This window comes from Henckelia pumila, chromosome 4 (assembly GCF_033568475.1).
Source record: "Henckelia pumila isolate YLH828 chromosome 4, ASM3356847v2, whole genome shotgun sequence".
Classification (NCBI taxonomy): Eukaryota; Viridiplantae; Streptophyta; class Magnoliopsida; order Lamiales; family Gesneriaceae; genus Henckelia; species Henckelia pumila.
Window position 1 is genome coordinate 146,715,435 of NC_133123.1, and position 25,585 is coordinate 146,741,019.

Consider the following 25,585-nt stretch of genomic DNA (forward strand, 5'->3'; position numbering starts at 1 on the left):
ATGTTTGACAGATCTTATAAGCTCTTTAAATTTTATAAGATGATTTTTTTTTTGAAAAAAATTTGTTTCACCCCTACTTTTTTAGAAAGGCCTTATTTTATTTTAATTCCCCATATGTTTGTATATTTTGTTAAATGTCTTCCACCTTTTTTTTCACATTAGCCTAAAAAATTAACAGCCATCCATTTTTTACATTAACCTAAGATAATAATAATAATTTTATTTTTAATATATACATTTATGATAAAATTCTAAAAATATTTTTGTTTATATGTAATTACTTACATTACCTTGATAGTATTATATTATTTTCCTATTTTTGAAAATAAAAAAGATCTCATGATATTAAATATATCAACAACTTTAAGTTGTTTAAAATTAAAATAAGTTCATTCAAACATCTCAAGAGCTTATTTTTTAACAAGAAGATCTAACAGTTTAAACGCTCTTATAAAATTTATAAGATCTTACAACTTATAAATTTGATAAATACAATACTTTTGGTATATAAAACAATTAAGGAGAAATTTTTTTAAATGTTAAAATGAAATTTTTTAGTTTTTAAACTTTAAATACCAATACAGAAAAATAAAATATAAAAATGCTAATATAATATATATCACGTAAAAATTTGGTAAGATGATACAGTGTATACAATGTTCTTATATTACTATAATAAAAAATTAATATAAAAAGTTTGTAAATTATATAAACAAAACAAAATAATATGATAATGAAAAAATTATTATTTATCGATTTATATTCATGTGATGTAGAATTGTGATATAAAATTTTTTATACTTTCGACTTTCTAACACCGATTAAAATTTACAAAAATGAAAAATAAAATAAAATCTTATTTTATCAAATTTATAATTTACTCATAAAATATAATTATTTTAAAATAACCACCATATCATTAGTAAAAATTAAATTTTTTTCATCATAAAAAGAGTATTTTAAATTTTTTTTAAACACAATTATATATATTTTTATGTAATTAGATTAAATAGTCTATCACTTGTAATATTTTTTTTTAATCTCTCATAGCAAAACAACACACCTGTTAAGTAAAAAATTAATTTTACTTGATGACGAAAAAGATTATTTTTAATTTTGTTTAAATTCAATCGAATTTTTATCTATATTTTAAAATATTTATATAAAATAGTTTATCACTAATAATATAAAATATTTTAAAAAAAATATCTGCTACGTAGATTTATATATGCATCAAAACAACCACTTTATTGAAAGTAAAAAATTATTTTTTTTATAAATAAAAATACTATTTTAAATTTTGTTTAAATTTAATTATATTTTTATCTATATTTTAAAATTTTTAGATTAAATAGTCTATTACTAATAATATCATCTTTTTATAAAAAAAATCAATATTATCATAATATATAATTTTAAATTCGATCATATCTTTATTTTTATTTTTAAATTAAATGATAATGTCTCTACTATCTTTAGAAATAAATTTTGAGCAGACGTTAGTTTTTTTTTTTAAAAATAGATTTGTATACTTTTAAGTATATATAGATTATAAAAAAAATTCATAAATTGTTTATCACACATAATATCTTTTTTTTTAATATTTGTTGCGTATATATATATATATGGTTAAAACTAATATATTAAAAATAAAAATAAATTTCGTTTGATCACAAAAAATACAATTTAAATTTTGTTAAATATAATCGTATTTTTATATTGTAAAATTTTTGGATTAAATAGTTTATCACTAAAAATATTATCTTTGTTTTTAAATATGTGCTGTACATATATATACATACATATAAACAAAACAACCACCCTATTAAAAACAAAAATTAAATTTTGTTTGATCACAAAAAATACTATTTTTATTTTTTTTTAAAAGTTAATTGTATCTTTTATCTATAATTTGAAATTTATAAATTCAATAGTCTATGATTCATAATATCATTTTTTTTTAATCTCTGGCATGTATATATGTATATATGCTAAACAATCACTCTATTAACAAGAAACTAAAATTTGTTTGATAATAAAAAAAATACTATTTTATTTTTTTTAAATTCAACCTTTTATTTTAAATAAAAATATTATATTTTTTCATTATGAAAAAACCTTATTTAAATTTTGTTTAAATTTAATCGTATTTTTATCTATATTTTAAAATCTTTAGATAAAAGTGTCTATCACTCGTAATATCATCTTTTTTAGATTTCAATACTATCTTTATCTAAAAATTTAAATTTAATATTATCCTTATTTTTATTTACGCATTTACTACTTTTTGAATGAAATTTTGGGCGAAAAAATTATACTTTTTATTTTTTAAGTATATTATAATTTTTTGTTTATATATATATATATATATATATATATATATATATATATATATATATAGTTTCTTTCAAGTTCCCACCTATCATACGCACTACCATGCCCACCAATGATGTGGAACTATTCTATTGGACCTTTTCCTTTTTTAACCAAACATTTAGGCAAAAATTTTCTAATTTTGACAACAACTCCGCTTTTATATATATATATATAAATATAGATATACTATTTTAAATCAATATACTTGCATAAAGATATATATTTTAAACCAAAATATTAAAACATCCAATCGATTTTTAAAATTTGAAATATATAATCAAATATCATATTTTGAACCAAAATTATAATATATATGAAATTAATGAATTTTTTTTATATGTAAAATTAACTAAAATTAAATTAAAAATATTTCAAATAATTATTTTAACTTTTATTGATAATATCTATTTATTTATTTATTTAATTATTCAAATTCGTAATGACTAATCGAATGATTTATTACTTATTTTTTTATTATTTTTTCAATTTATATATTTTATTATATTTTTATAATTATCTATGATAACGATACAAAATTATTTATGATAATATTTATTTTGTTTATCAAGTGTATAAATATAATAATATTATTTAAAATCAATATACGTACATAAATATATTATTACTACTTATGAATATTATTATTTTTAAAAATTATATCAATTATTGTTTAATAATAAGCAAATAATTGATAAAAAATAAACAACTTTCATTTCAATTTTTTTTTTTTAATGAAATGTTTTGATTCGATGCAAATATTTTTAGTTGTCTTATAATATCAAAAATTTTAAGTTAAATGTTAATATAAATTTGGAAAGTTTTGTATAGTTTTTAATTACGGAATTATAGATTCAAATATTATGTAATTTGTTGGAGATCAAACTCTAGAATTTCGCTGATTACAAAGTCAAAACAAAACCAAGTAAATAAATTAATCGGACTCATCAAATATTAAAGACTAAAGATTTATACGAAAGTTGCCAGATCAAAGTATCGTGATTAAACCAATATACAGATCAAGCTCCACAGATCTTATTACACCGGATCGATTGACACAAGATCAAATGGTCAACAACCAGATCGAAGATTCATCAGGAATCTATCCGTTGCTGTAATTGAAGAAAACGACAAAATCATTTAATGAGAATTTGAACGTTGATCGGCCTTCGCTTTAAGTCAAGATTTGTGAGCTATTTATGAGATATGCTGGCAGCCCAATATCAGAAATTGTTGGCGGCTCACTGTCTACTTTTGGAAACTATAAATACTCAAGCATTTCGAAGATTCAAGACACGAGACCAAGAGTGAAAATTACAAAGCAATCAAATTAAAAGTCAAAAAAGCCTTCACTCAATATACCAACTCAGATACTTATTTCATCAGATCAAAGTCTCGATATTCTGAGTTAGAACACAACACAGATCGATCAATCTCAAAGATACACTTCAAATCGATCCAGATCAAAGCTACAGCTTCCCAGTTCAAACCATCGAAGCATACTTTGTTGCTTCATCTTGTAAACTCTAAGTAAAAAAATTGTTCTACTTCGAGTTAGAGTATTGCTAGGAGTTCCTATCAAAGGATTGATTGGATTGAATTTGTACAAAGGAATTGTATAAGTCAAAGTCTTCTAGTGGAATCGTTCTGGAAACAGAAGAAGGGATGACGTAGGAGAATTCATCTCCGAACATCCGGAAACAACTCTATCTCTTTACTGCAATTATTTCATTTCATTTGCATTAGTACTATTAGGCATTCAATCTGTGAGGAAGATTATTTCCGCCTGACTTGCTCAGATCTTTCGAACAGATCAAAAGTTTTAAGCAAACGAAACTTCTGTCTGATTCTTACAAATCAGATCGAAGTACTCGCAAAATTTTATATTGTGTATTCACCCCCCCCCCCCCCCCACACACACATATTTCGATCCTAACAAGTGGTATCAGAGCGGTTCTTGCTTATCACCTGAACCGTCTCTTAAACTATGGCATCTTTAGCTATTACATCGTTTAGCAAAATCCCTATGTTTTCAAAAGAAGATTATGATGACTGAAAAATTCGTATGCAGGCACATCTATCAGCACTGGATGATGATATGTGGTTCGTTGTAACAGATGGACCAATGAAATTATGAAAGTCAACACTGTTGTTACTATTACTGAAGGTGCTCCTCAGATGATAGAAAAGCCTCGATCTGAATGGACTTCTGAAGATAAAAGGAAAGCCAATCTTGACAATGTTGCCAGAGATATTCTATACAAAACTCTGGACAAAAATATGTTTAGCAAGATCAAAAGCTGCACTACTGCCAAAGAAATATGGGAGAAGCTCACTCAATTATGTGAAGGAAATGATCAAACGAAGGAAAACAAACTCATGGTGGCTATTCAAAAGTTTGACAATATCAAGATTAAATCAGGAGAAACAATGAATGAATTTGATGAAAGATTCAGCAGCATTATGATCGAGCTAAATGCACTTGGAAAGAGTTACAGCAATCGTGATGTAACACTCAAAGTCATGAGAGCTCTGCCACGAAAATGGGATGTAAAGACAGTCGCTATGAGAGAATCCAAGGATCTCAATAAGATCGAACTACATGATCTATTTGCAGATCTTAAAGCTTATGAATTCGAACTGGGAGTTCGAACTGAGGAAGACACATCAACATCACAAGTTACCAAAGCTCTCATTGCAGCAGATGAAATTCCAGCAACCAAGACTGCAGAACAAATAAATCAGTAGCGATGCAATGTCACTATTTGTAAAGAAGTTTGGAAGATTCATGAGAAAGAATCACAACAGTTTCCAAAGAGCTAACAGATCAAGCTTCAAACCAAAAGAACCAGTTGAAGAAAATCGAGCTTATTACAACTGTGGAAAAGAAGGACACTTCATAGCTGACTGTACCAAACCCAAAAAGGATGAGAAAAGAACATCATACAAGAAGAACTCAAGAGAAGAAAGGAAAAGATTCAGCAGGAAGAAAGAACAAAAGGCCCTCTTAGCAGATGAAAGCAATAGCAAATGGGCAGAATCAGATTCCACCTCATCCGACTCAGAAGCATCGTCAAGTGAAAGTGAAGATTAAGCTGTCAAATGTCTTATGGCTAATAACGCTGACATTCCAGACAATGGAGAGGTACTTGAATTTACTTCTGATGAATTTAGTAAGAAAGATCTTATCAATGCATTAAATGAGATGGTTAATGAATATCGCATGCTATCTCTTAAGTTTGATGAAGTCAGAACAAATGGAAAGAGCACAACAGATAAGTCAGATCAAAGTAACTCGAATGAGTACACTGGATTAGACAGTCTAAGAGCTCAGATAAATATGCTAATGACCGAAAACAATAATATGAAAAGCAAGCTACAATAAAATTTATCTGAAAATCGGAGATTAACAGATCTAGTAAACTCTTGGAATAAAACATCGATATCCTTAGATAAACTTACCGGAATGCAAAAGCAAGCTGGAGATAAATCTGGCTTAGGCTACAACACAAATGAAGGAAGTTCATCTACTCCAATCACTCAATCGTGTCTGGAAAATAACAGCTTAAAGTATATGAAGTTTGTGAGATCCAGCACGATATATGAACCAGAGATCCCTATGACATATTCAATACCTCATCAGAGCAAACTCTTACACAAAGGGCTGGGATATGTTGAGCCAGATAGATCTAAGTCAGGATGGTCTAGATCTAGATCAAATTGGTCTAGAAATAGTTCTGAAAGACAGAGAACTTCGTCAACTCAACATAAACCACATTCTAACAGCTCGTATAGAAAGTATTGGAATTCAAATGGGAATAAACGATCTGATCACAACACTTGGCACACACAGCACAAAACACAAAGGTCATCAGATAAATATGTTATTCCCAAATGACAACATCATGGAAAGCCTGTAAGGATAATCCAAGTATGGATTCCAAAGGGATTAATCCAGCGTGGACCCAAGTAGGAATGTGGACCAAAGTTATTTTACTTTCTTTTTGTAGGAAAACAAGGGCGAATTGATCAAACAAACAGTGTGGTATCTGGATAGTGGATGCTCAAGGCATATGATAGGAGACAGAAGAATGCTATCTGAATATATACCAGGATCAGGACCTAAGATTACTTTCGAAGATAACTCTAAAGGTACAATCATGGGTAAGGGTAAGCTTATCCATGGAAATATTCATATTAAAGATGTATTACTCGTAAAAAATTTGAAATAAAATCTGATTAGTATTAGTCAATTGTGTGACTATGACTACTGTGTAGAGTTCCAAAAGCACACTTGCACTATAAAAGATCAATCTGGACTAATTATTATGACAAGTGAAAGAAATGGAAACACTTATAAAGTCAATTGGTCGGATCAACCATTCACTTCAGTCTGTCTGGTAGCAGCAAAAGTGAACCAAAATTGGTTATGTCACAAGAGACTCAATCACTTGAACTTCAAAGCTTTAGCCAATCTGAGTAAACATGAATTGGTTACAGGTCTGCCTAAAATCGAGTTTTCAAAAGATAAAATTTGTTCTACCTGCCAACTAGGTAAGCAGAGCAGATCAACTTTTAAAAACAAAGGATGTAAATCATCCTCCAAAAGCTTAGAACTATTGCACATGGATCTTTTTGGTCCTATACTAGTAACAAGCTTAGGGGGAATGAAGTACACCTTGGTTATTGTTGATGATTTCTCAAGATTCACTTGGGTGATATTTTTAAAATCCAAAGATCAAACTGCCACCCAATTGATTAAACTCCTTTTAAGACGTCAAAATGAGAAATCTCAATCGATTGATAAAATTAGAAGTGATAGATGAACCGAGTTTACAAATCAAACTCTTTCTACTTATCTTGAAAATCATGGAATCAAGCATGAGTATTCAGCAGCTAGAACGCCACAACAAAATGGTGTTGCAGAAAGGAGAAATAGAACTCTAAAGGAAGCTGCTAGAACAATTATTGCTGATTCAGGTATTTCACAAAATTTTTGGGCAGAAGCTGTAAACACAGCTTGTTACACTCAGAACAGATCAATGATTAATAAGAAAGTTGGAAAAACACCTTATGAGATCTGGTATGGTAAAGTTCCAGTGATATCATACTTCAAGGTATTTGGTTGCAAATGTTTCATTCACAACAATGGTAAGACTCATCTGACTGCACTCGATGTCAGATCAGATGCTGATTTGTTTCTTGGATATTCATCTGTTAGTAAAGCTTATAGAGTATATAATACTAAATCTCTAACAGTTGAAGAATCTATACATGTTGTTTTTGATGAAACATCTGTCACTAATGAATCTTCAAGCCTAAATGATCTCGGTAACAGAATTGAGGATGCAAATCTTGATTCAGATGATGAAGAAGAAATCCAGATCATAAAAAATATTCAATGTGAACCAGATCAAGTTGAAGAACAGAGACCAGAAGAACCACCAGTTCAGAATGATATTACTACAAACATAGATCATATTGCACATCCCGATGATCAAGATCAACAAGGAAACACAGATCAACTTGGTCCAAATTATAGATGGTCCAAAACTCATCCACCAAACTTAGTAATAGGTAATCCATCTGCACATTTGAGAATCAGAGGTCAGATGATTAATGAATTCATGCATGCTGCTTTTATTTCTCATATAGAACCTAAAAAAGTAGAAGAAGCTCTTCTTGACAGTAATTGGATAGAAGCCATGCAAGATGAATTATATCAATTCGAAAGAAATTCTGTCTGGCATTTAGTTTCTAGACCTTTAGATAAATCTATAATAGGAACTAGATAGGTATTTAAAATTAAACTCAATGAAAGTGGTAATGTAGTAAGAAATAAGGCTCGATTAGTAGCACATGGTTACATACAAGAAGAGAGCATTGATTTTGACGAAACCTTTGCTCCTGTAGCTAGACTCAAAGCTATTCGAATTTTCCTTGCTTATGCTGCTTTCAATAATTTCAAGGTATTCCAGATGGATGTTAAAAGCGCATTTCTAAATGGTCTTCTCCAATAAAAAGTGTTTGTAGAACAACCCCCAAGATTCGAAAGTCAAACTTATCCAGATCATGTATTCAAACTAGATAAAGCTCTTTATGGGTTAAAACAAGCTCCACGAGCTTGATATGATACTCTTTCACTTTTTCTTAATGATCACGGTTTTACTATTGACTCTGTAGATAAAACCCTTTTTAAGTTTGTCAAAGACGATCATACTTTATTAGTTCAAATATATGTTGATGATATTATATTTGGGTCATCTAACCCCAAATTATGCAAAAAGTTTTTAAGATGATGCAAGACAAATTCGAGATGAGTATAATGGGAGAACTAAAATTCTTTCTGGGATTGAAAGTCAGACAGATGGAAAAGGGAATATTCATTAACCAGTTCAAATACACAAAAGAACTTCTAAAGAAGTTTGGAATGGAGAATTGCTCTGCTGCTAGTACTTCAATGAGTGCTTCAATCAAATTGAATAAAGATGAAGATGGACCTTCGGTAGATCAAACTCTATTCAGGGGACTTATAGGTTCCTTACTCTATTTGACGGCAAGCAGACCGGATATTATGTTCTCAGTCGGTCTGTGTGCAAGATTATGGGACGCCTCCCTTTGAACTCACCTGCATTGATCAGATAAGTGAGGACCCTCACTTCTTTCCTGTACATCAGAAAGGAAACACCCTGATTCGAGAGGATCTCCTCAATGCTTATGGCACCCAGCAACTCCTTGTACTTGTCCTTGCGATCCTCAAGCTCGCAAACATCCTCATGCTTGTGTGGAGGAAATTGCGTCTGTTGATACATCCGGATCTCTTCCACTTTGAACCAGAGACGCATTACCCACTTCAGGATAAATTTCTGAAGTTCCTTAAATTCCTCAAGAGACAGATTAGAACTTATTTCCCTTATTTGAGTTTATAGTTTGAGTATGAAACGGAATACTCGGAAGATACATCCAAGTGATCTATTTATAAGGGATTTATTTACTTATTTATTTATTTATTTATGTCGATATGCATTCCCAAGATAAAATTAAATAGTATTTTTTTTACCGCGTGCTTGGCATCCCACATCAGCCGCACTTTTTGAATTTGAAAAGTCGCTTACGTCATCTGCCACGTGCTTAGCCTCTTAAAAATTATCGGAAAAAATGCCTCTTCTACACTTCGCATTCTTCTGAGCCCTAATTTGCTCCTTCTTCGCAAAAACGAGATTACTCGCATTTATTTTTCGATTTGCAGGACAAAGATGACGCCCATTACCCAAAACGTTCTTCTCATCGATTTTCACACAATATTCGATCTGATAGATCAAGGATTGGTGGATATGTTCAGAACGATTGAAGCATCTGGGCTGCGGAAATTTCTCGAAGGCGGAAAATTGCTTTACAAGCAAGCCCTACCCAAATTCTTTCAGACGGCCAAAGTTGAAGATGACTCCATCTATGCAAGTCTTGGTGGAGAATCTGTCCGCATCACCTCTACCCTTTTCACTTCGTCATTTGATTTGCCGAGACAGGGTATCACTGATTTCTCATCAGTCTCTGCTGAAACAAAGAAGCAGATGAAGAGCATGTACTCCTTGACAAACAATCCAATTTGCATTCCATGAAGAAGAAGGAATTGAAGATGGAATTCAGGATTCTGCACGATATTGTGGCCAAATCTCTTCTGGCCAAAGCAGGTTCTTTCGATGCAATTACATCTGAGAAATTTGATGTTATGGTCGCTATATCTGCTGGTATTACCGTAAGTTGGTCAGATGTTCTGTTCAATATTCTATCTGCTATGATAACTACACCTACAAAACAATCTCAAGGATTTGCAGTTCAAATCGGAGATATTCTGAATGATCTGAATGTCCATCTGGGACCCTCTTCTGCACTTCATCCGCACAAGACTTTAAATGAAAGAGCCATTGATGTATACAAAGCTAAACAACTGATTATTTTCAAGCATGGTTCATCTCACTCGGATGAGAATTGAAGACTTAACGCTCCAGGATGAATCTAAATCATTGGTCATCAAATCAACAAAGGAAGCTACGCCTACAAGGAGAACAGTTCCTAGAAGGAAGACTACAACAAAGAGAAATTTTTTAGCAATTTCATCCGAGTCCGAATCTTCTGAATCGGATCAAATTACTACTGCTGTCATCATTCCACCTCATCCACAGAAAAGAAGAAGAATAGTCAGGCTTCCTCGGATTCCAATGCCTATTCCATCTGCACCAGTTCCAGCTATTCCTCTCTCTATGGTAGAAGATATTGTTCCACCAGTGACTCAACTTAATGTATCCATGCTTCAGTCCGGATTCTTCAAACATCCTGATGATGTACCAAATCTACTGTCAAACATTCAAAGGATTATTGATCTGACTGTTGAACACATTATCAAAAATGTGGATCTAAAAATGAAGTCGTTTGACAGATGGGTCTTTCATCGGACTGAGGATCATTTCTTCAACATCAAGGAATTGAACACACTGGACAAAATTGCAGTCCTTGAAGATAAAATTCTTGAATGGGCTGAAACAAGAATAGTGTCTAGAGCCTTGAACAGAAGAGAGTTTGTTCAACTTAGGCTACGGGAAAGCACTCTTCGACACATCATTCGAACACAGAGAGCCAAGTTCAATCCAACCAGTCTGGATATTTTTTATAAGACCGTCGCATTTAACCAACTGGAGAATGATGCTAATCTGATGACAGCAAATGCTCAACTTATGAGACAAGAATTTCCATCAGAAGCATCAGTCAGAGTTCAACCTTCATCTTCAGCTCATCCGTCTGAAACAGATGAACTATCTCTGATAGATGAACTCACTCTCTCTGCCGAACCAATCGATGCGAGCATTTTATCAGCTAAGGATACTTCTGTTTCAGAAGAGTCATTAATCATTGATGTTGTTCCCACAGATCAGTCTGCTCAGGAATTTCAATACAAGGAACCACTGATTCCTCCGATCTCTGAAGATGTGTCAGCTGATCGATCTGTCAATACAGAACAACCTGACTCTTCTGTTCCTCCTGACCTTTCAACCACTGAGAAAGAAATAGAAGTACCACTAGCTGCATCTACGGTTCTCAACACTCCACCTGTTGAAACTATTATCTCTGGTGAAGAATAAGTTGCAGATGAATTGCAAGTGGATACCTCTATTCCGAATGATTCTCATATTGAAGATATCATCATGGACTCTCCAGAACAAACAAAGACCTCTGCTATTGATCCTCACACAGCACTGGTACCATTTGTTCCAATGGAAGAACAAAGTTGTCTCTTATCTGACGAGTCTCTGATGATAGATCCTTCTGAGCAATTGGTAATGGATTTGCCTCCTATCTTTGAGATAGTTAGAACTGATCTTATTCATAGTATATTCAGGCTTATTACCATTATGTTCAAAGACAAGTTGGATCTTCCATCTACATCTTTCTCAGAGATTTGCATCACAGATCCAGAGAGAACATCCGAGCTTATGAAGGACATTACCTTTACACCTCCTGTTGCTTTTGCTTCACTACTTCAAATTAGTGCTTCTACTTCTACTGACGCCACTGAAGCTCATCTCTCTCATCCGATTGACATCAGACCAGATCAACACTTGACTAATTCACTCACTCAACTCTCTACTATAGTCGGTGAACTGCAAGCTAATCAGCTGCAAACTTCTACTGAGTTGCGTGATTTCAAATCACATGTGCTGACAATGGTAAACAACATTAGTGAATCTGTTCTGCATGTCCGAAAGCAACACACTGCAGAATATATAAATATTCTTTGGAAGCTTGAAGGTATCGAAGCCTCCACTGAAGCTCACACCAAACAGATTCATGACACTTTTGGTACTCAGCTCACAGTTATTCTAGATCTTTTATCTGAGGGTGGTGCTGCCAAAAAGGGGGAAAAGGCTAAAGGCAAGGGAAAGAAGTAAAATTTTCAGATCAGAAGAAAAGCAGAGACAAGCAGATCTGAAGAATTAATTTTCGACATTTATTTTGTCTAAAAATATTATTTGATCTATGACAGAAAATTTTTGAAAAGATTTTCGATCTATCGTCTTCATCATATTTTTTATTCGAATATTAACTTGGTTTTGACATCACCAAAAAGGGGGAAATTGTTGGAGATCAAACTCTAGAATTTCGCTGATTACAAAGTCAAAACAAAACCAAGTAAATAAATTAATCGGACTCATCAAATATTAAAGACTAAATATTTCTACGAAAGTTGCCAGATCAAAGTATCGTGATTAAACCAATATACAGATCAAGCTCCACAGATCTTATTACACCGGATCGATTGACACAAGATCAAATAGTCAACAACCAGATCGAAGATTCATCAGGAATCTATCCGTTGCTGTAATTGAAGAAAACGACAAAATCATTTAATGAGAATTTGAACGTTGATCGGCCTTCGCTTTAAGTCAAGATTTGTGAGCTATTTATGAGATATGCTGGCAGCCCAATATCAAAAATTGTTGGCGGCTCACTGTCTACTTTTGGAAACTATAAATACTCAAGCATTTCGAAGATTCAAGACACGAGACCAAGAGTGAAAATTACAAAGCAATCAAATTAAAAGTCGAAAAAGCCTTCACTCAATATACCAACTCAGATACTTATTTCATCAGATCAAAGTCTCGATATTCTGAGTTAGAACACAACACAGATCGATCAATCTCAAAGATACACTTCAAATCGATCCAGATCAAAGCTACAGCTTCCCAGTTCAAACCATCGAAGCATACTCTGTTGCTTCATCTTGTAAACTCTAAGTAGAAAAATTGTTCTACTTCGAGTTAGAGTATTGCTAGGAGTTCCTATCAAAGGATTGATTGGATTGGATTTGTACAAAGGAATTGTATAAGTCAAAGTCTTCTAGTGAAATCCTTCTGGAAACAGAAGAAGGGATGACGTAGGAGAATTCATCTCCGAACATCCAGAAACAACTCTATCTCTTTACTGCAATTATTTCATTTCATTTGCATTAGTACTATTAGGCATTCAATCTGTGAGGAAGATTATTTCCGCCTGACTTGCTCAGATCTTTCGAACAGATCAAAAGTTTTAAGCAAACGAAACTTCTGTCTGATTCTTACAAATCAGATCGAAGTACTCGCAAAATTTTATATTGTGTATTCCCCCCCTCCCCCCCCCCCCCCCACACACACACACACATATTTCGATCCTAACATAATTTTTAATTACATGAATATTGTGATTAAGTTTGGAATTTGAATTTTTCGTAAATATTTATCTTTAATCAAAATATGTCAAATATAAAATAATTGATTTAATAATTTGCAAAAGTATGATTTTTTTAAAACAATATTTTTTTCCGTTTTGTTCTCAAAATTTTCATTTTTCTAAAAATAAGTGATTATGAATTTTTTTTATCAAATTGTGAAGAAAAAAAACTCATAATTACTTATATTTAGATGTTGCAAACACTACCTAAATATGTTTCGTGGATGCAGGTTGTGAATGTGCTTGTGGAGAATTTAAAAGATGAAGTGCTCGTGCTTTTGCTAATCAGAGAACATTTAATAGAAATTTTTTATGGATTCACTATGCAGAAAACGAATAGTAAAAAAAATAGGTAATCTTTTATCAGATGTTTAATTAATTATGAGGTTTAATTGTTAATGAATTTTAATTCTCAAAATTATCTAATTATGAGTTTTTTAAGGACTTTTAATTCTCGAAATTGTTTGATAAAATTTTGTAAAAATATTTAATTTAAGATAATACATGTATATTATATATATATATATATACATACATATATAAACATGTGCATAGATAAATAAGGTTTTATCTTTCGTTATTGTAAATTATTTAAATCTAAATTATATTGAATTTATATTATATAGAAAAATCAATAAGATTTATTTGTCAGAAAATTTTTAATTTGAATTGGTTAAGCAATAGCACAACATTCGAAAGTTGTAATAATGGGATTATCAGACCATGCGCAAGTTTTAAAAAATATTTTATTTATATTATTTATTAAAAATATTTAATTTATATTTATGTTAAACTCGTAAATGATATAATATATAAATAATTCGAATCATCAGTTGAGAAAAAAATCAATAATATATTGATATACTTTTGATGAAGTTTTGAATTTAAATTTGTTAGTTGATGGAATCGAAGAATCTTAATGATCATTTAACTACACATCAATATTTTTAAAATATTTAAATTTATTGGAAAGGTGAGTAACTTTGTATTTCAATTATTTTATATAAATTGATGAATATTCTAATTGAAGTAAGTTTTGAGCGGAAAAATTTGATGTTTCTTTTTTTGGAATACTTGCTTGGTTTTATATATATATAGATATACTAGTGTTACTGTAGTGTAATTTTATTAATATTATATTGTTATATATTGTACGTAGTATATTGTTATGCTAGTATAAATTTAATTGTACTATATTGTTATTGTAGTGTACGAGTAGGCAGAGACTTGAGAGAATTTGTCGAGTAGGCAGGGACCTGAGGAAAGAACAATATGATCCAACTCTCCAAGAGCATATCTCCAAATATTTCAATGAAAAATATATTTCACACGAAGATCGAACCTGCAACGCCGGTCAATTTCTTCTCACGTCACCTCAAGCTAGTCTTACCAACTCGTCTATGTCACTGTGGACGCGTACGTAACTTTACTTATATATACTATGATACGTTGTTGTAGTGTACATATTTTATAACTTAAACTTGAATTTTTTTCAAATAATGTTCAAAATACTTAATTTGTTTTTAGATGGATATATTCAGTATGTTTCGTTTGATTTCGAACCAAACTCAATATAGTCGCTCATAATCAGTTCATCTATGAACATTTCAAAAAACGATTTATTGCTATTTTAAAGATTTTTAAATTGTTTTTTCACCTCTCTTAAGATTTAATCGATCCTAACATTCACATCATCCAAGGAAGCGATCGAGCAAATTCAATTGAATTTATATTTAGATTATATATCCTACTCTTATTAAACAAGATCTACTTTATTCTTTATATCATGGATTTGACACTACTGCTTTATCAAAAGACGCGATAATAATGGATGCAACAAAGTTTGGACATTTTAAGAAAATGGTTTCACATAATTGACGAACACAAGTTCAAAATATGACAAGTGTTCAACATTTTCATGTCTCAAACCGTTCTTAACACAAACGCGGTCACAAAATGAACTATTGTTACAATTATTGTTCTTAACACAAACGCGGTCACAAAATGAACTATTGTTACAATTATTTCGTATTTGTCCTCGTATTTATGAAAACCTTGCTTTTCATCTAACGTGGTGTCTTTGAATTCTTCTTTTGCTAGTAAAGCATTTCGATCCCGCAAGATTATAAATTATTTATTTACCTTTGGGAATTAAATTTGTATTCCACAAGAAATCACAACCACCACAAGAACACAAATATTGTAGAAATGCATTAAGATTTAAGGTGTATGTATGGGCGAGATATAACTAATATATGTACATAAGACGCAATAGGGTCAAGTATACTTAAATTTTAGAATAGAATTTACATAAATATTGAAATTACATCACATTATTTAATATGAAGTACATTTCATTTATTTAATAGTACAAATAAAATAAAATACAGGTCACTATGTTAGCATGGAGTTTGGGTGGAAAAAATACTGAATTTTTGGTATATTATATCGAATTTATCGAAATTTTCGGTACGGTATGATACGAATACCGAAATTTTCAATACGATAATGATTGAAATTTGAAAATTTTCTTATATACCGAATACCAAAACAATATATATAACTTCAAATATATATATATATATATATATATATATATAATATTTGTAAATAATAAAGTTGTAGATTTTAAAAGATATATGGTTTTCTTTCGGTGTAAAATGGTATATATAGCGATAACATAGTATCGAAATATTGGTATATTACAAAATTTTGGTATAATCGGTAAGTTAGTTGTTTATATCAAAAAATTTGGCATACTAATGATACATTTTAGTATCTGCATATATTTTTCTTATGTCGTAATTTTTAATAAGATGTATAATTTTTTAAGTACGATACGCTATGCTATGGTATATCATGCAGCTCTAGCATGTAGGTTTACCAAATATATATTAAAATACAATGACTATGGATTCTCACGTCATAATACAAAATAAAATAAATGTTGTCCGATCTACAAGGAAAAATATATTACTACTATTTTATTTATAACCATCTTAAATTTGTGATCCTTACAATCAAATAAAACGTACTTGAACGTGTTTTGTGCCTTTTAGCGTGCAAAATTACTATTATACACACATATCGCATGTACATAATCATTGTATTTTTAAAAATACATTTTTATTATAAAGTTCGAATATAATTAGTTAGTAATAATAAGTAGATCAGAATAAGAGAACGAGATATATGTCTATATTTTAAGTTGAATAAGCTATGGGTAATACTGCTGAAAAATTAAAATTGAAAGATTTATTGGAACCATGTAAATAAAAAAATTAAATTATTTACTATCATATTGTTTTCACTTTTCACAATATGTTATTAAATAAATAAAATACCAAACTTTGTCAATATAGAGAATTTACCACAATAGATTAATTTACCACTCAAGGACGTGAGAGAATAACCTAATATCTTAGATGGAAACTTGATTTTTGATTGAATTTCAAAAATTCAAATTGTTACTATGTATCATGTAAATGTTTGTGGCAAAACAACACATATACGATATATTAAGGCAAAGGAAGATTTAATAATAGATTACTTTTAAATAAACAAAGGCAACAAGGAACTTAATAATAGGATACTTTTAAATAAAATATGACTATATTTCTGGTCATACATTAATGCAACATGCACGGTCACTTTACCATAGTGGAATATTGTGGAAACATCGAGCCATCTCCCAAGGCTCAACGGTCCATGGACGAAATGAAATTAAGAGTATTCCAGCCCTACATTAATCAAATACATGTCTAAATTTCAATAAATATTGGACACATAGCCATTAGATTTTTATTTTTTTTTTATATTTTGAAACAAGGGATTATAACTTGGAATATCATAATTCAGAGCCAGAAAACAAATCTTTTCCGGGATCAATGTCTTGATGATATATAGTGAGAACAGATCAAGTCCCCCTCTAAACAAAATGGCGATCTATTGTATTTCTTGTTATATTTTTGTAAAGAACATGATATTTCTATGTTCTGAAACAAATACAGATCTAGGAATGATACATAGCCAAAAAATTCATGCATGATCAAGAGAATTATATAATATTTCTGCAGATAACAAAAAAAAAAAAAAAAAAAAACCTAATTAAACTTAATTACCCCACCAAGATTCTTTTTTTTTATATATATAGATATATATTCATTCATCATATTATATATAATTACAAACTACATTTATTCAAAATCATATTGGACTGGGGCAGTAGGTGAAATTAAGTAGTTTAGCTGCATGGCCATGCTAATTTCACTTGTATGTATGTACCAACTATTTACTCTAAGTAAAGTACACCATGTCTGAAATATATATCAAGAATTATAAGCCCTTGAATTCTGCTGCTTCAAATCTTTGTAGAATTTGGCGATGAATTCTTCAGCAGCTTCATCCACGTGATTGTCTTCTTCGATCTCCCTCAACGGGTACGGAGAGTCTGTTACCCTCAGCTGCCTCACCATCGGGCTCGGCCCGAACCCCGGCAGAGCCGGCGAAGACGTGGCGCTGGTGAATATCTCCAGAGCCTCCGCCACCGCCACCGCCGCCGCGGCCGACGACTTGGAGTGTTTGCGCTTGTTGATGAGGTGGAAGGTGGGAAGGTGGAAAGTGGGGTGAGCAGGCGTGTTGCTGCAGCTGAACTCGTACTCGTTTAGTGGGGTGGGGAAGGAGAGGTGGAGGTGGTGGCCGGAGTCTTCTGCGGCGGCGGAGGAGTGGTGGTGGTGGAACATGAGATTATGTATGGCTTCCAATTTGCCGGCGATTTTGCCACGCTTGAGCATGAGGTTGAGGTCGGCGAGTATCTTCCCCTTGGATATGCCTTTTCTTAACATGAAATACGCAACACGAAGTATTTTCCAAACCTTCTTCGCTATAATTGGCATGTTTTGCTCCATTTTAATTTTTTGACTTTACTTTTGGTGTGTAAAGATATTAAATAAAAGCAGAGGGAATTTGGGATCGAGTTGAATAGGAGATAAAAATCTTAATGCAAAGAAGATTTGTATTGGTTTGATCAAGTGAAGGCAAAGAGACTTGGTATTTATAGACAGCTAGCTAGCCTCGGTTGATGGAGTTTAAACTTTAAGGGGCTTTAATTCATATACTTCAACCTCCTTTTTGTTTGGTATTTTTATTGTTTACTCAATTATTATTATTATTATATATAAATATAAGAGCTACTTTTAACAAAAAATTGATTTGATATATATAATATATATCAATCTTCTTTAAAATTTAAAAATACGGAAAATTTTAATTTCGGTCATGCATGTGTGTTTAATCTTTTACGATTTTGGTGTATCTTATAATCAAATTTCAATTTTAGCCGATATATATTTTGATTTTTGAAAATTTTAGTCATTTTCGTATGGTAACGTTGATGTGATACTATTGCTACACATATTAGCAGCACATCGACAATTACATTAGAAAATTACTAAAATTGCGGCACAATATTGTCCAAATTTCTTATGTGGCACAAATGTGTGACATTTATACAACAATAATATTATGATGAAAAAGGACTGAAATTATCGAATATTGAAAAATATGACGACACTTCATCAAATTTTAACTACATAAAATATCAAAATTGCAAATAAACAATACAGAACGAAATATCTCATATAAAATTCTAGGACTGATTGAGCATTAACCTCACGCGAAAAAATTCTGGAAAATCATTACTTTAAAGAAAGGTTATAATTTGGTCGCTGAATTTTAATTGGATCGGAGGACGTCACCTACTCTTTGTGAAGTTGGTGGCAAAATTAATTAGTTGGTCAAATTCCTAACTTTGTTCTAATGAGTCACGTTTCTAATTACTGCGTAAATCAAGAATTTGAACAATTCAATTTCTTTCTCCAAACATCTTCTTTCCATTAATATTAATAGCGTGGGGTTCATCCAAAATTTCTTTATTTAACGAAGCTTTTGTGAATGTATATTCACAACGGCCAATTAATGCTTTTTCATGACCATAGTATTTTTGTAATTACATCTTAATTGAGACATCATTTAAATCATAACAATTTGTGATGTTTTACTTCAAATAGATAATTACATTTTTTTCATGTATATTTGCTTATTCGTACGCTTTTGATAATCATATTATCAAATTTTAGTATTAACTAATAATGAATATTTGGATTTTTGAAATTTTTTGTCATTTTTTATTGGAGTACAGAAATTACTGAAATAATACAAAAATAAACAAAGATGATAGATTAAACTGAAATTTGACAATATATAACACCAAAATCGCAAAAAAAAAAAAAACAAATACACAAGACCAAAAATTCAGTTACTAAATGAAAAATATATCACATGTAATAATATTCATTTCATTTTATTTTTTTAAAGTACGTTTTTCGTTAATCCATTCATATCATAAAATTCATTTCTTGAGTACTGTCATATTATAAAAATATGTAGTCTTAAATCTTAATGTTATGTTAAAATTTTATTGGTTTAATTTTATTTAAATAAGCTCATTTTCTCATTGATTGATTTAGAGCCGTTGGTATGTACGACTGTCAAAATTCTAGTGCCATGCATTCCTCCAAAAAGGTTTACTTAACCATAGAGGTTTCTCATTTCACATGCCACAAATTAGGGTAAATTACCTTTTACCCCTTAAATATCTAGGAAGGCCTCAATCATGGCCTAACATATTATAACGCAATGCAACATTATTCTAAGTTCCTTGACCAATGTACCATGCATATATCTTCACCTTCAAGAAATAGAGAAGTTTTAAAATTATTTCATTTAGTGTCGATAATTTTTTATCTCACACCTTCTCAATTATATCTTATTATTAGTGACGACTAATAACGTAAATTTTGTTTTGTAATGCGGCCTCTAGACGAACCTAACTATAGTCGAGTACTCGCAAGTAGCTCGATTTTTAATAGTTAGATCAAGCTAGACTTGGTTAATTTTTGTGTCACTCTCAACTCGAGCTCGATAAGTAGAATTATTTAGGATTGATCAAACTTGAGTTCGACCACAGTACTCTACAATCTATATAGTTAAACATATCTTTCATTTTTTCAAAGAAATAATTGATATAGCTCACTTCGAGTTCAAGTTACGTGCATGTATGTACAAGATACACAATATATATGTATATATACCGTTCACACACACACACACATAGGGCTAATAAACATGAATGCATGTTTTAGTGTTGATTAAAAAGCTTTAATTAACTTTATGTATGTATAATAATATAATGAGGACCATTAACTTTTCTTCCCAGCAATTTCCCATACGCTTCCTTCAACACTTCGTGCTAAACTGAAAAACCTTTAATTTATATATATTTTTGGGATCAGAAAATTTCCCTAAAAAATTATTTTAATTCAAAGTTAAATTATTTCTTCGAATTACTTTCAATAATATCATGATTTAGTGGGATGTAATTTTTTGCTAATCTCTCTGCCACAAGCACATAAACGTGTATTAATTATAAATTTATAATCAAGCCATAATTAAAATGTTTGCTTAGCTTTTGTGCATGCATGTTCTTTTTGAAGCTTTTGAGAACTTTTAAGAAGTTGAATTTTATATTAGCTAGCTTTTATGAACAGTTGTCGGAAAGATATTTGACCGTGTTAATTGTTTCAATTAAGTTGGGAAATTTGGAATTAAGCTGTCAAAATGAGTGCTAATTGTTGTTATATTTTAATTAAAGGGAAAGTAGAGTTCAGACCATAGTTTAATTAGCCGTTTGTATTTGTATTACGCGTGCATCTCAGCTGTTTTCAGAGTTTAAAATGTCGGTTGGGGCATTCTATGTTGTAACCAAAGGTGTCATTTAAATTGCTAAAATCCCACGTGAAAAAAATTAATTTATTAGAACCTTTCTTCTTTTAAAATTTACTGCATTAACCCTTGCATAAAAATTAATGACCTAAAAACTTCTTTTATGCATTGCTAATTAAGCTCATATATAGCTAATTAAGTTATCTCCTCGCGTAAAATTATTGCGAGCTAAATCTACCATTAGTTGGTCCATTTGGGAAATTTAAATTGTGTTGGATGTGATTTTTTAGTAGTTCATATGCATTAAAAATAATTAATTTATGTAAAAAAAATTTAAAATTTTCAGAGTCGAAAAGGATAATTTTAATATGAAGGAGTTTAGCTGTAAATTTGATTATAAACAGGGAGTTTTAGCTCGCTCATTGATTTAACAAGGATTTCATCTAATTAGTTTTTTTTTAAAAAAATGCTAATTAGTTTATTTTTAGCAAATTTAAATTAACAATTTAGAAATCAATATCCTAAATGCATATGGGATTAATAAAATATCAGAAAGTATAATAAGTTTAGCTATAATAAATCAAACACAATATCAACCAGAAAAGGTTTAGGATTCGAAATTCAATTATGTTATGTAATTTATATAAAAAAAAATTCACAACATATAAACTATACGAATATTTTAAAACTATAATTTAAGGCATTAACACTTATTATGAGCCACACAATAATGCTAGACGATAACTATTTCGCGCACATATAAAATTATCATGTAGTACATTTGCAATGAACAAGAAAAATAAATATCACGCTAGACATAGGAAATCTTGTAAGTAGTAAAAAAACAATAATATATAATAATATATGTTTCTCTTTAGGGTGTCTTGAGTTTTCTCGAGTACGAGCTAATTTTCAGAAACTAAAATAAAGCGTTCAAGTACGCCTGTGACCCTGTCCCAAGATATTAAATAGAGAGTATTTTGTATACATGTATTTTATTAATAATAATAATTAATTCATGGAAACTAAATAGCAAATTTGAGATCGAGTACATATTACTTCGAAATTTTGACTTGGCTTTTGGGGGAAATGAATTAGCAAATTTATTAGTACCATTTGAAATGTGCGAAAAGATTATATATTAATCAATTAATTGATTGTATTTTGATTTAATTTCAATTCATTTCACGTACATTATTTCATCTTACGAGTCAAATGACGTACACTTTGGATGAATTCATGCCAATACGAACATTTATATGTGTAACTAATTTATGATCTAAATTAATATGTAATTTTTTTTGAAAAAAATACTTAATACAAGTTGTAACAAGTTGTACATTTGGGAAATTTGAGTTTGGAAAAAGCAATTTGGAGGCTCCATGGCTTTGGCTTTTAGGGATTCTCCCTTGGGAACACTCCAAACACAATTCACTTTTCTTCCCACGTTAGGTTTGCTTAATTCTCATTATTGTTTGATATTTATTAATTTTATTTAAAGGGAAAAAAGAAGGGACACGTGTCCAAGGTAACCTCTCCTACGAAGTAAAGCTAACCCACGAGAAAAACAATAAATGAATATGTTTCTTTCTTTCTTTCTTTCTTCCTTTCTTTCACTGTCAAAGCACACAAAACATTAGAAGCTTGTTTTATTCAATAATATTTAAATATAAAAATTAAAAATTTACATAAAATAACGCCACATTTAATTTTTGTGCTTAGTTATTAAGTATTTAAACAAAATATTTATTATCGCAAACTATAAAATACTCGAATTAATATTTTACAATATTAAACGTGCAATGCAAGGTCTAATAATAAGCAAAAGTATAAACTGGACGCGTTGATCTTGACTTAGAATTTGAATAATAAAGTGATTTCACCAAACGAACTCTACAATGAAGCGTAGTTTGCAAATAAAATAAAATGATCAAATGGGATGGTAATAATAACTAATAATATTAAAGGTGAAAAAATAAAAGTTGAAAAAAGCTAAAGAAAGTGATGGAGCCGGCTGGCTGCCTACTTTGACAAGCACATTCCCTTATATTTCTCTTCAAAGCAGTCGATTTAATTTTACCCCATTAATTACTTTTTTTTCTCAAGAAATTAAAAAGTTTAACACAAAACCCATAAAAATTAGTTAGTAAACAAACACTAATATTAAATTAGTTATATATGTTAACACGTACACATTAAATTTTATACACATTCTCCTTGATAGTTATATTTTATGTGAATGTAGTTTGTGATATAAATAGATAATAAGAGAGTATTACAAATATTTTGATATATTAATTATATGCAAACACATATATGCAAAAAATCAAAAAAATTATATGTAAACACATATATGCAAAAAAATTTGAAATTATATATGTTTACATATATGTAAACACATATAAATTATATAACAGTCAAAAACACTAATGTAATGTTGTGTATAAGAAAACATGCATTTAAGTAATTCAATAATAGTAGAAACTCACTATAATCATTAATCACTAATATGTTGACACCATATTATATTTCTATTCAATTAAATGATGACTCAACATGAAGACCCAACACCTCCTCTAATTTCTCTTCAACTAATCAATAATTGGAGTAATAATAAATGTAGAAACCAAATAAAGTAAGCTTTCGTGTAACTTAAGGTGTACTAGGGACAAACCTCGCTCAAAGTACAACTTCTTGCATTTGTTTGCACACTAACTAGCTATTATAAATACCACTTCACCTATCTTCCACCAATTCAAACAAATAAACATACATACGTCGATATTCTCTCAACCATCAAATAACCACCAAAAATCAAGTAAATCCAGCAAAGTGCTTCAAAAGGTTCATATTCTCAATCTTAAAGCAAAAAATGGAGCAAAACATGCCAATTATAGCAAAGAAAGTTTGGAAAATAATTCGAGTGGCTTATTTCATGTTGAGGAAAGGCATATCCAAGGGCAAGATATTGGCCGATCTCAACTTCATGTTGAAGCGTGGCAAGATCGCCGGAAAGTTGGAAGCCATACACAATCTCATGTTCCACCACCACTCCTCCGCCGCTGTCTCCGCTCACCACCACCGCCACCTCTCCTTCCCCACGCCTCTGAACGAGTACGAGTTCAGCTGCAGCAACACCCCAGCTCACCCCACCTTCCACTACTTACCCTTCCACCTGATCAACGGCAAGCGCAAACAACAACAACACCACTCCTCCAAGGCCGCGCCGCCGCCCCTCGACGGAGACCTGGTGGCGGAGGCTCTGGAGATGATGATCAGCACCGCTTCGGAGTCGCCCGTCTTGCCGGGGTTCGGGCCGAGCCCCGTGGTGAGGCAGCTGAGGGTGACGGACTCTCCATTCCCACTGAGGGATCAGATCGAAGAAGATAATCATGTCGACGAAGCCGCCGACGAGTTCATTAACAAATTCTACAACGATTTGAAGCTCCAAAATTCAGTGGCATATTCGAGTTACTAGCTGCTAATGCATGTCATTCATCATCAATATTTTGCATGTTTTGTTTCATAGACAGGTTTTTACAAGAATAAACGAAATATTATAATACACGTACGTACGTACGATGTTTTGAGTGTACGGGAGAGTACTAATTCGTGTTTGCAACTTTGTACAATATTATACATTTTAGTGTTTGTACAAACGCTGAAATATTATGAGACAAGTTTAATTCACAATAATACAAATTATATCGATTTTGGCTAGTAAAAAAAGATGTTTTATTTACATTTTTATTCTGACTTGTGAGTGGTTGCTTAATTATTCTACGATTCTATTATCAAACACAAATTAACACTAGCTCGTATATATAGTTGGTCAAGCACAAGCCACATTTAAGAATTTGGATTCGATTATATGTATTTTAAAAATTTTGATAAGGTATATTCTGTCATTTGGGGATCGAATACAATATCAGATAAAGGGAAGTTTCATCGTTTTGAACTTGTAGATAGTTAACATCAAAGCATTAATTAATTTCTTTAAATTGAGCCGATATCGGATTCATCAAGTTCAATTTTTTTTTTTCTTCGAAAATATTTATAAAGTTCAAATTCGGTTATTATAGACTTGGAGTTTTTATAAGATTATTTTTAGGTTTATAAACTGATTGCGAAATTATTGTCGTTGCTGGGATGGTATTATAATCATAAT

The 25,585-nt window shown here is 30.8% G+C and overlaps 2 protein-coding genes across 2 annotated transcripts; one reads left to right on the forward strand and one right to left on the reverse strand.

Moving 5' to 3' along the window:
• Nucleotides 1-17,344: 17,344 nt before the first annotated feature.
• Nucleotides 17,345-18,642, reverse strand: LOC140866911 (uncharacterized). Its single transcript, XM_073271976.1, has one exon. The coding sequence runs from the start codon at nt 18,540-18,542 to the stop codon at nt 17,964-17,966; it is 579 nt and encodes a 192-aa protein (XP_073128077.1). The 5' UTR covers nt 18,543-18,642; the 3' UTR covers nt 17,345-17,963.
• A 5,647-nt stretch (nt 18,643-24,289) lies between these two features.
• LOC140861989 (uncharacterized) lies at nt 24,290-24,895 on the forward strand. Its single transcript, XM_073264989.1, has one exon. It carries the CDS (start codon nt 24,290-24,292, stop codon nt 24,893-24,895), a length of 606 nt encoding a protein of 201 aa, XP_073121090.1.
• The last annotated feature ends 690 nt before the right edge of the window (nt 24,896-25,585 follow it).